General features: G+C 39.3%; 1 protein-coding gene across 1 annotated transcript; it reads left to right on the forward strand.

Annotated features, from left to right (window-relative positions):
- Positions 1–22: 22 nt before the first annotated feature.
- On the forward strand, positions 23–11651 carry LOC133859441 (protein ABA AND ROS SENSITIVE 1). Its single transcript, XM_062294850.1, has 7 exons — positions 23–707; positions 1526–1625; positions 8081–8297; positions 9611–9902; positions 10623–10698; positions 10809–10855; positions 10956–11651. Exons 1-7 carry the CDS (start codon positions 619–621, stop codon positions 11134–11136), a joined length of 1002 nt encoding a protein of 333 aa, XP_062150834.1. The 5' UTR covers positions 23–618; the 3' UTR covers positions 11137–11651.
- The last annotated feature ends 1092 nt before the right edge of the window (positions 11652–12743 follow it).

The raw sequence follows: 12743 nt of genomic DNA on the forward strand, positions 1-12743 counted from the left end.
ATACATCTAATACGCCGTTTTCACACCTCCTTCACGTTGTGTATGGTGTTCGAGCTCTACCACCTCCAACGGACCAGCGTAGGCCAAGATTCACGTTTTCACACCTTCCCTGTGTAGGCCAAGATTCAGATAAGGAAGGGATTCCTCCGGACCAGTAGAGGCTCATCTTTGCTAGGAAGCAAGTGGAGGATGGGCGTACTCTCGCACAATCACCTTTTCCTCCGCTTCCGCGGTGGCTACGTCTAATTGATTTTCCTTTCTCTTTCGTGATATTGTGTGATTGTGTCTGAGTTTGTGGTGGTCAAGTGGGTGCTGATTGGCCTGCCTTGTTTTGTAGCATAGTCGTCAATGAATAAGGGAACATAAACTTTTCTGGTTAATCTTGTTTCCCGTCAATTTAATTACTAGTTCGTCTTCGTCCCAGTGTCCGACAGACGTTGTTTGTTAGAAAGGCTAATTCCGACTTCCACCCGATTCCGCCTACAACTAGATCACAGAGAGAGAGAGAGAGAGAGAGAGAGAGAGAAACCCTAGCTTTGGGGCTCCCAGAATTCACTATTCAAAGGTAGAAGAAATTTCACTTCCAGAAAAGCTCCTAAGATTTTGCCGTAGTCGACAATGGATGCGCAAGCGAGGAAAAAGGCACTGTTTCGTGCTAAATTGAACGCACAGAAGAAGGACAAACGCATAGATTCTCCTCTTGTAAGGTAAGCTATTGCCTCACACATTTTCTTTTCTTTACCTTTTTTTTCATATGGAAGAAAGTTTCTAAATATTGTATTATTAATCTAGCTGTTCAAAAATTAGAATTAGCATAATCACAGTTTGTTGATTTTTTTGTTTTGATTATATTTGAGATTTGAAGTTTTGAAGATGTAGTTGTTGAGCTTAGACTGTGTTGCTGCCAATGTAGGCATAATATACAGCTGAAACGACTAGGTGTGTAGTATATTTTATTCTATTCTTAGACATTATCTCAAGCTGAAAAAAGGTTTCTTTCAAAACTGTTTCAAGTAATATTTTTCATTCAATTAAGACTTGATTGAATTTCACATAGAAAATTATAGCTAAATATGGAAATCCCGTAAATAAATGATGATTATGGAAGATTACATTGATCTTTTTGGATGCTTGAGACGGTTACATATTTATATATATATAATCGCCAATTCTTTTAAAAGCGCAGAGGTTATCATAATTTTCTTGTTATTTTGCTCCTAGGCAGGTGTTACTTTTAATGATGTTTCGATTACTTATCAAAAATAAAAGCGCAAAGGCAGTTACATTCTATATGTTACCCTTTAGTACAACTTGTGCTTATCGTCGTTTTTATTTGCTTAAAGAAATCCAGACTATTTTGTGTGTGTTGTTGGGGGGGGGGGGGGGGGGGGGGTTGATATACATAGTGTGCCTATTCTTGTTAAATTACTTTATCTGTTTAGGAAGCTGAAGACCATAAGGAAGATTGCATTGTTCATGATGAAGTTTCTGACTGCATCTTCTTGTCTTCTTTTAATATATACAGGTACAATGAACTTGACCAGCCTGTCTGTAGGGTTTGTGACGTTGTTTTGAAATCTGAATCCAATTGGGATGCACACCAAGCTTCTCGTAAACATCATGAGGTTATATTTTAGTATCCCCACTGAATCACAGATGAATCTATGACATGCATATATATATGACTGGCTCTAGCTTATGTATGACTCGTAATAACATCAAGTTACAAACAAAAGACATACACATGTTGACATGCTTAAATATAGCTTTATTATGGCGTTACGTGATTGCCATGTGTTCTGCTGTAAGGATTTATTCTGCCTTTTTTCATGTAGAAATTGCAGTAATGTCTGTAATGATGTTTATGCCAATTCCTCTGTTTTTTTGCTTTCAATTTCCCAAAACAGTCTTCAGAGTATTCAGTGAATTTTCCAGTAAGAGAAGGCACCATGTGATTTTGGTTTCCTCTTCTTCCCCTTAGCAAGGGATGAAGAGGAAACCGTGCACTGTCTTTATAGATGTTGGATGGTGCAATGGCTCGTAATGTGCTTGTAATGGTATTCCAAAGTGGTTAAGCAATCACCTTATAGTTTAAGTTTGTAAGTAAAGATTTTCTTTAGTTTTCAAATAACTTAAGGTTTTACCCAAAAGTAGACATCAAAACGGCGCCGGGGGGGGGGGGGGGGGGGGGGGGGACAAGGACACTTTGTTTTCCTTTTGCTTGAGTCTTGTACTCTTTTGTCGGCTACTACAGTGTACCGAGGTCTAATAAAGGTGGTAGGAGGTTAGGTTATGTCGTGTCTCACAGTGGGAGGGGCTTCTCTTTAGCTAATTGGTGTTGTCTCTGTAAAAAGAATGAGGAAACAACTAATCATCTTTTCATCCACTGCGAGTATACTTCAGCTCTTTGGCAATTGATCCTTAATCTTTTTGAAGTCTCATGGGTTATGCCTAACAACATCCAAAAACTTCTTCATTGCTGGAAAGTACAAGGGATGGGACATCCCAAAGAGGCTATCTGAAAAGTTATTCTTGCCCTCTTAATGTGGATCATTTGGAGAGAAAGGAATCGTCGTATTTCGAGGATAGTGAGACTAACGTGCTCTTTCTAAAATCTTTCTTTTTGAGATCTCTCTTGGGTTGGGTTCTTGTTAATGTTCGTAACTTTGTCTCTACAAATTTGGTTGATTTGATTAGCTTTTTACATTGTAGCAGCTTATAGGGTTGAGTCCATATTGTATACTCTTCGTGTACGTGGGTTTAGCCCTTTTTTTTTTCCTTAAGATCTGAATTATTCATAAAAAAAATAAATAAAAATAAAAAATTAAAAAAAAATAAAAAAAAAGCTTTGCCATGTCTCAGTAACTCTATTGTTAGTCCCTTAAGGACTCTTGATGGGCTGGATTGGTGAGTTTAGAGGTATAGGAAGTGTAGATTAACATCACCAAAGCCTTGATCAGCATGTATGCATAAGACTTATTTATTGGAAAAAGGACCCTTTTTTACATCTCTTTATTCTTTGGTTTTGTGGTGATTCTTTAATAAACTTGTTTATTGTTGATTATCCTACCTCTGAAAAAATAAAAAATGAAAAATCATTGTTGATTATCCTATCTTCAAAATGGCATAAGAAAATTCCTAGTTAGGGTATGTTCTATTCAGATACCCCTTGGATAGTTGTCTCAAATCCGGTGATCCAAGGTTGCTTTGCAAGCTGGATATTGAGAAGGCTTATGATCATGTGAACTGGGATTTCTTGTTGTATGCTGAGAAGATGTGTTTTTGGGGAGAAATGGTGTTTTTGGATAGCGCATTGCATCACTTTGGTGCGCTATTCTGTCTTGGTGAACGGCACTCCGTCTGTTTTCTTTAGTAGCTCTTACTGGCTTAGACAAAGGATCACCTCTTTTGTTTGTCATTGTTATGGAGGCTCTAAGTAAGTTGCTCATTGCTACTGCCCAGAGAGGTCTTCTTTTAGGCTTCTCTGTGGGTTCTAGTCACTCTGAGGTGGTTAAACATTTCACTTCTACTGTTCGCGGATGATACTTTGGTTTTTTGTGGGGCTAATCCTGACCAGCTTCACTTTCTTCGTGTGTTGTTCTTGTGCTTCGAAGCTGTCTCAAGTTTGAAGATTAACTTGGCTTAGTCTGTTTTGGTTCCAGTGGATTGTGTGGATAATGTGGATGGTTTGTCTAGCATTTTGGGTTATGGGGTTTCCTCGTTACCTTTAAAGTATCTTGGTTTTTCGCTGGGGGTCTCTTTTAAGGCCAAGTCTATTTGGGATGGTGTTCTTGGAAAGATTGAGAGGCGGTTTGCTAGTTGGAAGCGGATGTACCTGTCTAAGGGTGGTAGGGTTACCCTTATAAAGAGCACTCTTTCCAATCTCCCTACGTATTTCTTGTCTTTTTCCCTATTCCTGCTAGTGCGGCAAATCGTATTGAGAAGCTCCATTGTGATTTCTTATGGGGAGGTACAGGTGAAGAGTTCAAATATCACCTGGTTAGCTGGTCCAATGTTTGTCCCCCTATTTTTGAAGGAGGCTTGGGCATTCGAAATTTGAGGATCTTTAACAGGGCTCTGTTAGGGAAGTGGTTGTGGCGTAATGTGCATGAGAGAGAGGCTTGGTGGAAACTTATTGTGGACGCTAAGTATGGTGGTGTGTGGGATGAGTGGTGCTCCTTAGATCCCCCTAGGTCTCATGGAGTGGGGCTTTGGAAGAATATTAGGAAGGGGTTGAGTTTGTTTTGTAGTCGTACCAGATTTATCTTAGGACATGGGTCTAGGATCAGATTTTGGCATGATGTGTGGTGTGGAGAGATGACCCTCAAGGAAGCTTTCCCGATTTTCTATGGCATTGCTCATGACAAGGATGCACTTGTTACAGCTCACTTGGTTTCAAAGGGTGGTTTCCTTCAGTGGGACGTCAGCTTTATTCGAGCAGCCCACGACTGGGAGGTGGAAGTCTTGGCTTCCTTCTTCACCTTGTTGTATTCCATTAGAGTGAGGAGTGAAGTGGATGACAAGCTTTGGTGGACTCCTTCTCACAAAGGGAAGTTTGATGTTAGTTCTTTCTATAAGGTCCTTGCTTGCAACGAGGAAGCTTCTTTCCTTTGGAAAAGTATTTGGTGAACCAAGGTTCCCTTGAAAGTGGCTTTTTTTGCTTGGTCGGCGGCGCTAGGGAAGATCCTTACCTTGAATAAATGATAAATAATGTCATATCATTAAAAAGGGCTAAGGAGCGCAACCCTAGTACACAGAAAGATGCATGTCATTGTAATTGATAGGTGTTGTATGTGCAAAATGAATGGGGAGTCTGTGGACCACCTTCTTCTCCATTGTGAGGTCGCTCGTGCCTTATGGAATGCCATTTTCAGTAGCTTTAGTTTGTCTTGGATTATGCCTCTTCGGGTGATTGATTTATTCTCTTGCTGGTGGACGGGTGGTCGCTCTCAGAGTGCTGTAGTGTGGAAGATGGTTCCTTCTTGCCTTTTTTGGTGCCTGTGAAGGGAACAAAATGATAGAAACTTCAAGGACAAAGAAAGGACGATTGAGGAGCTCAGTAGTTTTATTTTTTATTTTTTATTCTTTGTTCTCCTGGACTACTGCGTTCCTAACTCCCTTAGTGATTAGCTTTCATGAGTTTCTTGTTCTTTTTTCTTCTCCGCCCTAGTCGCTTCTCTTGTATTCTCCCTATGTACTTGCATGCGCTTTCCGTTTTTTAATGATATTTCTCTTATAAAAAATAAAGTATAAAATAGTTTAACCCATAATTGAGCCAGACCTGGATTTTCGACGATGCCAAATGTCCAGAACTTAAACTAATTAGTTAAGATAATCCATCTGGTTTGTCAAATTTCCGACCTTCAATATTGGCTCTCAAACAAGTAAAATTATAATTCTCATTATCTAACATGGCCTAAGGTAGAAAACACACATACTACATATTTAAGAGACCCAAATTATTAAATTTTAAAAACTTGTAATTTTTTATTTTTTTTAATGACGAGGAACCCTTACAAGGCAAGGCTACTTCGTGTACCCACAGGTAAATCTCAGACCTGTGTAAAGCGTTCCCTCCACACGGATTGGGTAATACTCCTGCTTTGCCGGCAAGCTGGCCCCAATGAATTGTTTGCACACGGATTCAAATCTTAGACCTCATGGGACTATCACAAAGTCCAATACCCTTACCACTTGAGCCAACCCATATTGGGGTTAAAACTTGTAATGTTGATATTCAGATCTACAAATATATTTCTCAGCTAATAAAATATTTTGAGGAAATTTCTCAGTATCTGTCTCGATATGGCATCTAAGTTTTCCAGCTTATTCAAACCAGGAACCCTTTCAAGTCAAATTTTTTTTTTTATAAGTAATTGCAATTATATTATAAAAAACGCAAAGGGGCGCAACCCTTATACACGGGAAGTATACAAGAGAACCCCTAAAAGGGACGAACAGAGAATAAATTTAAAAAGTCTACATAAGTAAAAGCACTCAAACTATGATGGAGCACTATCCAAGAAAATAAAGTATTGAGCAACCGCTTCCGTAGCTCTACCATGGATGTCTCTACATCTTCAAACAGTCGAGCATTCCGCTCCCTCCAAATACACCACAACAAGCACAAAGGAGCTAACCGCCAAGCCTCTATAGCGTGACCACCCCCAATCGCCGCCCCCCAACTATTCAGCAACTCCAACACCGTACGTGACATAACCCACTCAACCCCAAATAAAATAAGAACGTAGCTCCAAAGAGCCTGGGCGACCTCGAAGTGAAGCAACAAGTGATCAATAGACTCCCCACTCTTCTTACATAAACAACACCACTCAATAACTATCACCTTCCTCTTACGCAAGTTATCATGCGTCAATATTTTGCCCAAAGCAGCTGACCAAACGAAGAAGGCCACCCTGGTTGGAGCCTTAACACGCCAAATGTTCTTCCAAGGGATATACGGATCAAATGGGCCATCTTTCCTAATAAGCTCTTTGTAGAAGGATCTCACCTCAAAAAAACCTTTTTTAGAGGGAGTCCACACTAACCTGTCACCCTCCCCATGTCAAAGCCGAAATGGAGTATAGACGATCGAAGAAAGAAATGATCATATCCACCTCCCAATCCTGGATTTGTCGCGTGAAGAGAACATTCCACTGAATAACACCATTATGCACCACCAAATTATCTTCCACCGTCGCGTCTTTATTCCTTGCTATACTAAAAAGAGCTGGAAAGCATTGCTTCAAGGATCTATCCCCACACCACCAATCTTGCCAAAAACTAATATTTGATCCATTCCCTAGTTCAAAACGAACAAAATTACGAAATTCTTCCCACCCCCTCCTTATATGTTTCCATACACCTACTCCAAACGAACCCGAAGCCTCTTTCAAACACCACCCCCCCTTTAAACTCTCAAATTTGGCATCAATCACCAAACGCCATAAAGCCTCTCTCTCCCTACCATATCTCCACAACCACTTACCCAAGAGAGCTCGATTGAACTGGATGAAATTGTGAACTCCCAACCCACCTGCATGCAAAGGTGTACAAATCTTGTTCTAATTTACTAGATGAAATTTGGTCTCGTCACCAATGCCACCCCAAAGAAAATCCTTTTGAATTTTATCAAGCCGATTAGCCACCCTCACTGGAATAGGAAACAATGATAAGTAATATGTGGGGATGTTGGAGAGCGTAATATTAATAAGAGTCAACCGGGCACCCTTTCAGGTCAAAATGGAGGACCAAAAACAAAAAAGTTTGTCTGGATATGTCTGGAACTGGTCTTTCCCCCTGGGTTGAAAAAGGACGGGTCTGATAAAAACTGCCACCTCTCAATGTTTATAAATGGTTGCATTTCTGCATTTGACAAGAGTTGGACCACTTGCAAGTTACAAGTGCATTGTTAATTTTCTTCCCTTTTGTTGGCTCATTTCTTCATGCGGCTTTTTGTTGCTTGGACCAATAGTAGAAGTGCTGATCACGTAATTTGCATGCTTGGGACTTACCAAATTTTTTTTTTTTGCATGCTACGAGGTCGGATTTGTAATTGTATGAAGTTTTAAATTCCAAAATTTGCATGCTTCGAGGTTGGATTTGTAGCTATCTGATTTTGAAAGGCAGGAGGAGTTTGTAGAGGACATTGTGCTTTACCTGTTTGGCTTTTGTTTATATGTTCTACTGGTGATTATTTTGGGCCAATGAGAATCTCTATAATTTACATATATCTCAAATAGCATATCACTTAGCTTAGTTGCAAGAGTCAAAAGTTCTAGCTGATGCTTTAGCTCTAGAATGTGATTATACTTCTCATTGAAGCTTTCTTGTGACTTCCATTTACGATCCTTCTTTTTTGTTTTCTTTTTTTTTTTTTTTTTTTTGGGAGGGATATCTTAAACTGCTTATCATTAATTGCCAAATATTCCATGCTTCTATTGTTTTTTTGGTTTTGTAATTTTCTTTTTGAAAACTGTTTAGGTTGTTATATTGATTATATGTGGTATATTTTTTTGGTATCCTATATTTTTCCTGCTCTGAATGAGTACCTACTAATGGGATGCTTATGCTGGGACAGGCAATAAATAGTATCAAAGCTGGTGCTGCTGGACTAACCCAGGCTAAAAATGTGAAACCTGAGCCCCATAAGAAGTTGTCTCAACCTAAATCTGAACATTCTGCAGACTTGCATAGTGTTAAACCTGAGCACTCAAAAGAATCACTCAAACGTCAGTCATCAGCTGTGCTTCCTCCAGATTTTTTTGATGACAAGGAGACAAAAAAGCTAAAAATAGGTAATAACTTGTATCTGTTTTTACTTTTGATTATAGTAACCATCATATGTTATTTAGAGTGCATAGAATTCAACCTGAAATATGTATAAAATTCAAATTTGGTCCTTGACATTTAGAATGTTTCAATCAAGTCTCTAAAGGACGTTCTAATTAAGTAATTCCACTCATATCTGCTTAAATGTGTGATTGAAATGGCTGACTTTGCTATTTTTCAGCGCTGTATACTTGTGTTTCACTACATATGTCCACGTGGCATGTGCCATTTCAGTAATTAAAGAAATTCTTTTTTCTTTTTTTTCTTTTTAGTTTAAAATAGTGAATAATCTAATCTCTCTCTCTTTCTCTCCTCCCTCCGTCTTCCCCCAAAAATTCAACTTCAACTTGGTGCTGCACTTTCACCGCACCAGATTTCTGCCCCTCCATCACACCATTCATCTCTTTCCTATCAAACTCGATATGAAGTTCGATTAAAATTTGGGCAAAGCATCTCTCTCTCTCTCAATTCCCCTTTGTTTTAGCCACCATGAAAGTCTGCTGTGAAGCCTGTCTCTTGCCTCATCATATGCATGAGATGGTTGAGACAGTCCAAGTGAGGTGTCTCTGGGTTTTTTTAAAAAAAACTTTGATGGAGTTTTGCTGTTTAAGTTTTTTTTTTTAAAAAAAAGTTTTGATCTTGGGATTCTTTTGGTGTTACTTTGCAAGTGGGTTGAATTATAGTGGGTTATTACTGGAGGATGATGATTAGACAGAGTGGTTCAAATGATATAAATTAAGCTTTTGAAAGTAATCAATCTGAGCAATATACTGGTTGGGCCCTTGAGGGCATCTGCCGCTTGATATGGCCTTGATGTAAATATAGATCTGGTGCTCAACTTCGCAAGGGACAGTCACCAGAGTGCAAACACAAGCGAGCTGGAAGAGGACATCTCTTGCTTTATCAAAACCTCTAATGATGCCATTTTCGTGAGCTCTCTAGCACGTACCTCCATTTGAAACCTTTTTTCTTCAAATTGATAATTAGTTCGAATTGACAAGGAGCCGATTCTTGGGGTTAACAAGGGGGCATTTGGGGATAAGTTGGAGAATTTTTTTTTATAGTTATTTTCAAAAAAAAAAAAAAAAAAGGTATGCTTTTTGTGTAAGACGTTTGAGTAATAGTCAGTCATCAACTGTGCATAGGGTACACAAAAAGCATACCTTCTTGTGTTACTACCTTAGTTTAACTAGTATGTGACTACAACGACTACTACTGCTATGAATGTTTGCTGTTAGGAAGTGATTCTGCTTATTTTGACTTACTAATGTACTATCAGGAAAGGACTCTGTCAAGTCGGTGGAGCCTGCTTTATCCAAAAGGACTGAGGCTTCTGCTCAACCAGAGGAGAGGGGTTCTTTAAATTTGGTGAGTGGAATAGATAGATTGCCTGGTGGTAATGTTCCACAGGTAATAAATATGCAATCTGCTGGGGAGCTTACTCCGACATCAGTGGAGATTGCTGGTTCAGAGAACAAGCAAGTGAAAGGAGCTCTACCTGAAGGCTTCTTTGATAACAAGGAAGCTGACTTACGTGCACGTGGCATAAAGTTAGTTAAGCCAGATATCAAGTAAGTTCTACATCTGTGTTATATCTGCATCTTCATGCTTCCACATATTTGAGGTCAACTGTTAAGATAATTATATTTTTTTCTCCCTTTGTTGGGAAACCTTTTTTGTTCTCTGTCCTACGTTGTGAAGACATTATTGTCTTGAAAGTTGGTCCTTTTTTTCGTTTCATCTGTTTTAAACTTTGGTTCTTTATCAAATTGCAACAAAGTTAAGAAGATTTTACAATCTTTATGTGAAGGCCCATTAGGATTCAAACTATAATCGTTTATAAGGAGAGGGGTTCCTCTTCCTAAAATCTCTCTTTTGTTATGTATATATAAAGCTCTCACTGCACGTTAACCTTCTATATGCACAGACAATAAATCCCATGTCTTAACCTTCTACCATAACCACGTCTCTCAATGGCTTCATTGATTCTTGACATTACTCTCTGTGTCCTCTGCCATGCCATTCCCCTTCTAGTAATGAAAAAGCTTAGGGGGTACTTAAGTTAGATGGTTGGAGGATGTCTGAGTTATTGTGGTGTTTGTAGTTGATGCTATATTGCAAACCTCCATTGAGGTTTGTCTGATTTGTCAACAACTTTTATGTCAGGATATGCTGGAATCTATTTTTCTTCCACAAAGTTTCGACTGCAATCAATATCTTTCCTATTACTTCATATCTTAAACGACACGGAACACACCATAACCTTTGAATTTTTGCTTGATTGTGGTTAGAGATGAGTACAAGGAATTTGAAAAGTTGATCCAAGAGGACTTGGTGGAGGTGGATGAACGTTTCGAAGAAGAGGAGGTGAGGGTTATAATATAATCACCCCATTCACTTAAGCATTCTAGTTTGCCATGAGATCCACCCACACTACAAACTTACGCCTCATCCTGTTGTTTCAATTGTGACTGCAGATTGATGCTGCTGAAACGATTGAAGAGGCTGAATCCGTCGAGCAGAAGTGAGTTCAGCTGTGTAATACTCAGTTAAATTTCACTGTTAAATCCGATCTTCTTTACTGATAATCTTCATTCCATTTCCTCCTCATTTTTTTCCCGCAGAAGCTATGAGGAGAAAGTGGAAATGTTGAGGAAGAAGAAATTGGAACTGCAGGCTTCTAGGTCTTCCAAACATGGTAGAACTTCTGAGGTTGTTAGCAAGGAGTCCAGCCATGAAGAATCATCCAGTGATGATGACAGCAATGAGAATTTTGCAGTTGATTGGAGAGCTCAACACTTGTGAACATCCTTTCCAAAACTTTTGGTATCCCCGAGGGAATTATCTTCAAATGTTCAAAACCAGAAAATGTGATGTGTCAGTCTAAACCAAACAGGAATCCACCGTATCAATTTTTTATTAGGATTTTAGCCGAGCGCTAAAAGATGGCAGCTTAGTGATTCTGGGCACATCTAGAGAAACCTTTTCTGATCCAACTTTCTTTGGTTAGCCCAAAGGTAAAGGAAAAAGGCAGTCAATGGTTGGAAGAAAACCTTGCCTAACTACTTCCAAATTTGTGGTGGGTGTCCCTGGAGCTTGCACATGCATTTCAGAAAATAAAATCACTTTCTAAACATACTTTAGGACCTTACAGCTATGAATTTATAGAAATGTTCTGGAGTTGTGTCAAACTATCAACGTTTTGTACATATTCCTTGGAAACAGTGTTGGTGTGTGAATTTTTCTGCAAAATTTAGCCCGACAAGACATGCATAGTGAAATGTAATCTTATTAATCAGCTTTGTCTTTTTTTGGGGACATGAACTCGATTAATTCCATTAAAAATGGCTTCTTTAGGTTTTAGCTATTTTGAGACTTGAGGTTATTCAATAGCCTGATTGATGCTGCTCGGCAGCGAAAAAACCTTGACCGTTTGGTCATACCAATAATAAGAATTAATCCCTTTCTACAGCAAATCAGGTAACCAAAGTTAAAGACTTCCAAAAAAAAGAAAAGAAACCAAAGTTAAAGAAAAAGCAGTTTTCGTGGCAATGAAAGTTGGTGCATTCCCATACCATTCTTCAAACAGACCTGCAAATTTGTTTGACCTGGCAATGGAATCAAGGGATGAATATAGCCAAGATCAAGAAGTGCTCGCAGCCCGCCGATCCACAAGATAACACTGGCCAAGCTTTTTGGGCAGAAAGTACTCCCCCCAAAAGTGATGGTTCGGGATGAACCCAACAGCCGAGTATTGGATCCGTACGTATTGGCACCGACCCGTGTTATATCCCCTTCCGCTTGCCAGGAGCGGGATCTCAGAGGCTACGTGACCCAGGGCCCCTCAACCAGGTCGTATGCTTGAACGGGTGGGCCAGTGAGGATCCACTTATGCCGGGTCCAGAGTCCCATCACAATATTACCCCCACTTGGGTTACAAGCTAGCGTTACTTAGCCCGGCGACGTGGCATGTATCACTCGAGCATTATAAAGAGTAGAAGTGTCTTGCTTCTTATCGATGTGGGATTTTTGTTCGTTTGTATTTGTTCTGAAAATTTGGCAGAAGAGTTGTGGTGTTCGGAAAATGTTGCAGATAGCGTCATTACTTAAATAGCTACAAGTATCGGTAAACCTAGTGATCCACCTCAGTTTTGATTCCATTGATGCAGAAACCAGAGTCATTAGCGTCAAGATTCTCCACTAAAGCATGTGACGAAACACAAGTATATATAATTGAGTTGGCCACTGATTTTCGTTATGTACTGCCAATACTGGGTTCTGCAAATGTTTTGTGCAACACAAGTATAAAGCATCTAAGAAATCCCATTGGCAACTACGAAGTCAAATATTGGCTTAAAATATTAATAGACTCTGGTTTATTACACGGTGGATTTCTATTCAATTTGAAGTAT

Source organism: Alnus glutinosa, chromosome 2, assembly GCF_958979055.1.
Source record: "Alnus glutinosa chromosome 2, dhAlnGlut1.1, whole genome shotgun sequence".
NCBI classification, from domain to species: Eukaryota; Viridiplantae; Streptophyta; class Magnoliopsida; order Fagales; family Betulaceae; genus Alnus; species Alnus glutinosa.

Bases quoted from the DNA above. Each gene is read 5' to 3' on its own strand.
- LOC133859441 (XM_062294850.1), top strand. From the start codon at position 619: ATGGATGCGCAAGCGAGGAAAAAGGCACTGTTTCGTGCTAAATTGAAC. The intron at 10,699-10,808 runs GTGAGGGTTATA...TTGTGACTGCAG, and splicing joins AACGTTTCGAAGAAGAGGAG to ATTGATGCTGCTGAAACGAT. The intron at 10,856-10,955 runs GTGAGTTCAGCT...TTTTTCCCGCAG, and splicing joins GCTGAATCCGTCGAGCAGAA to AAGCTATGAGGAGAAAGTGG.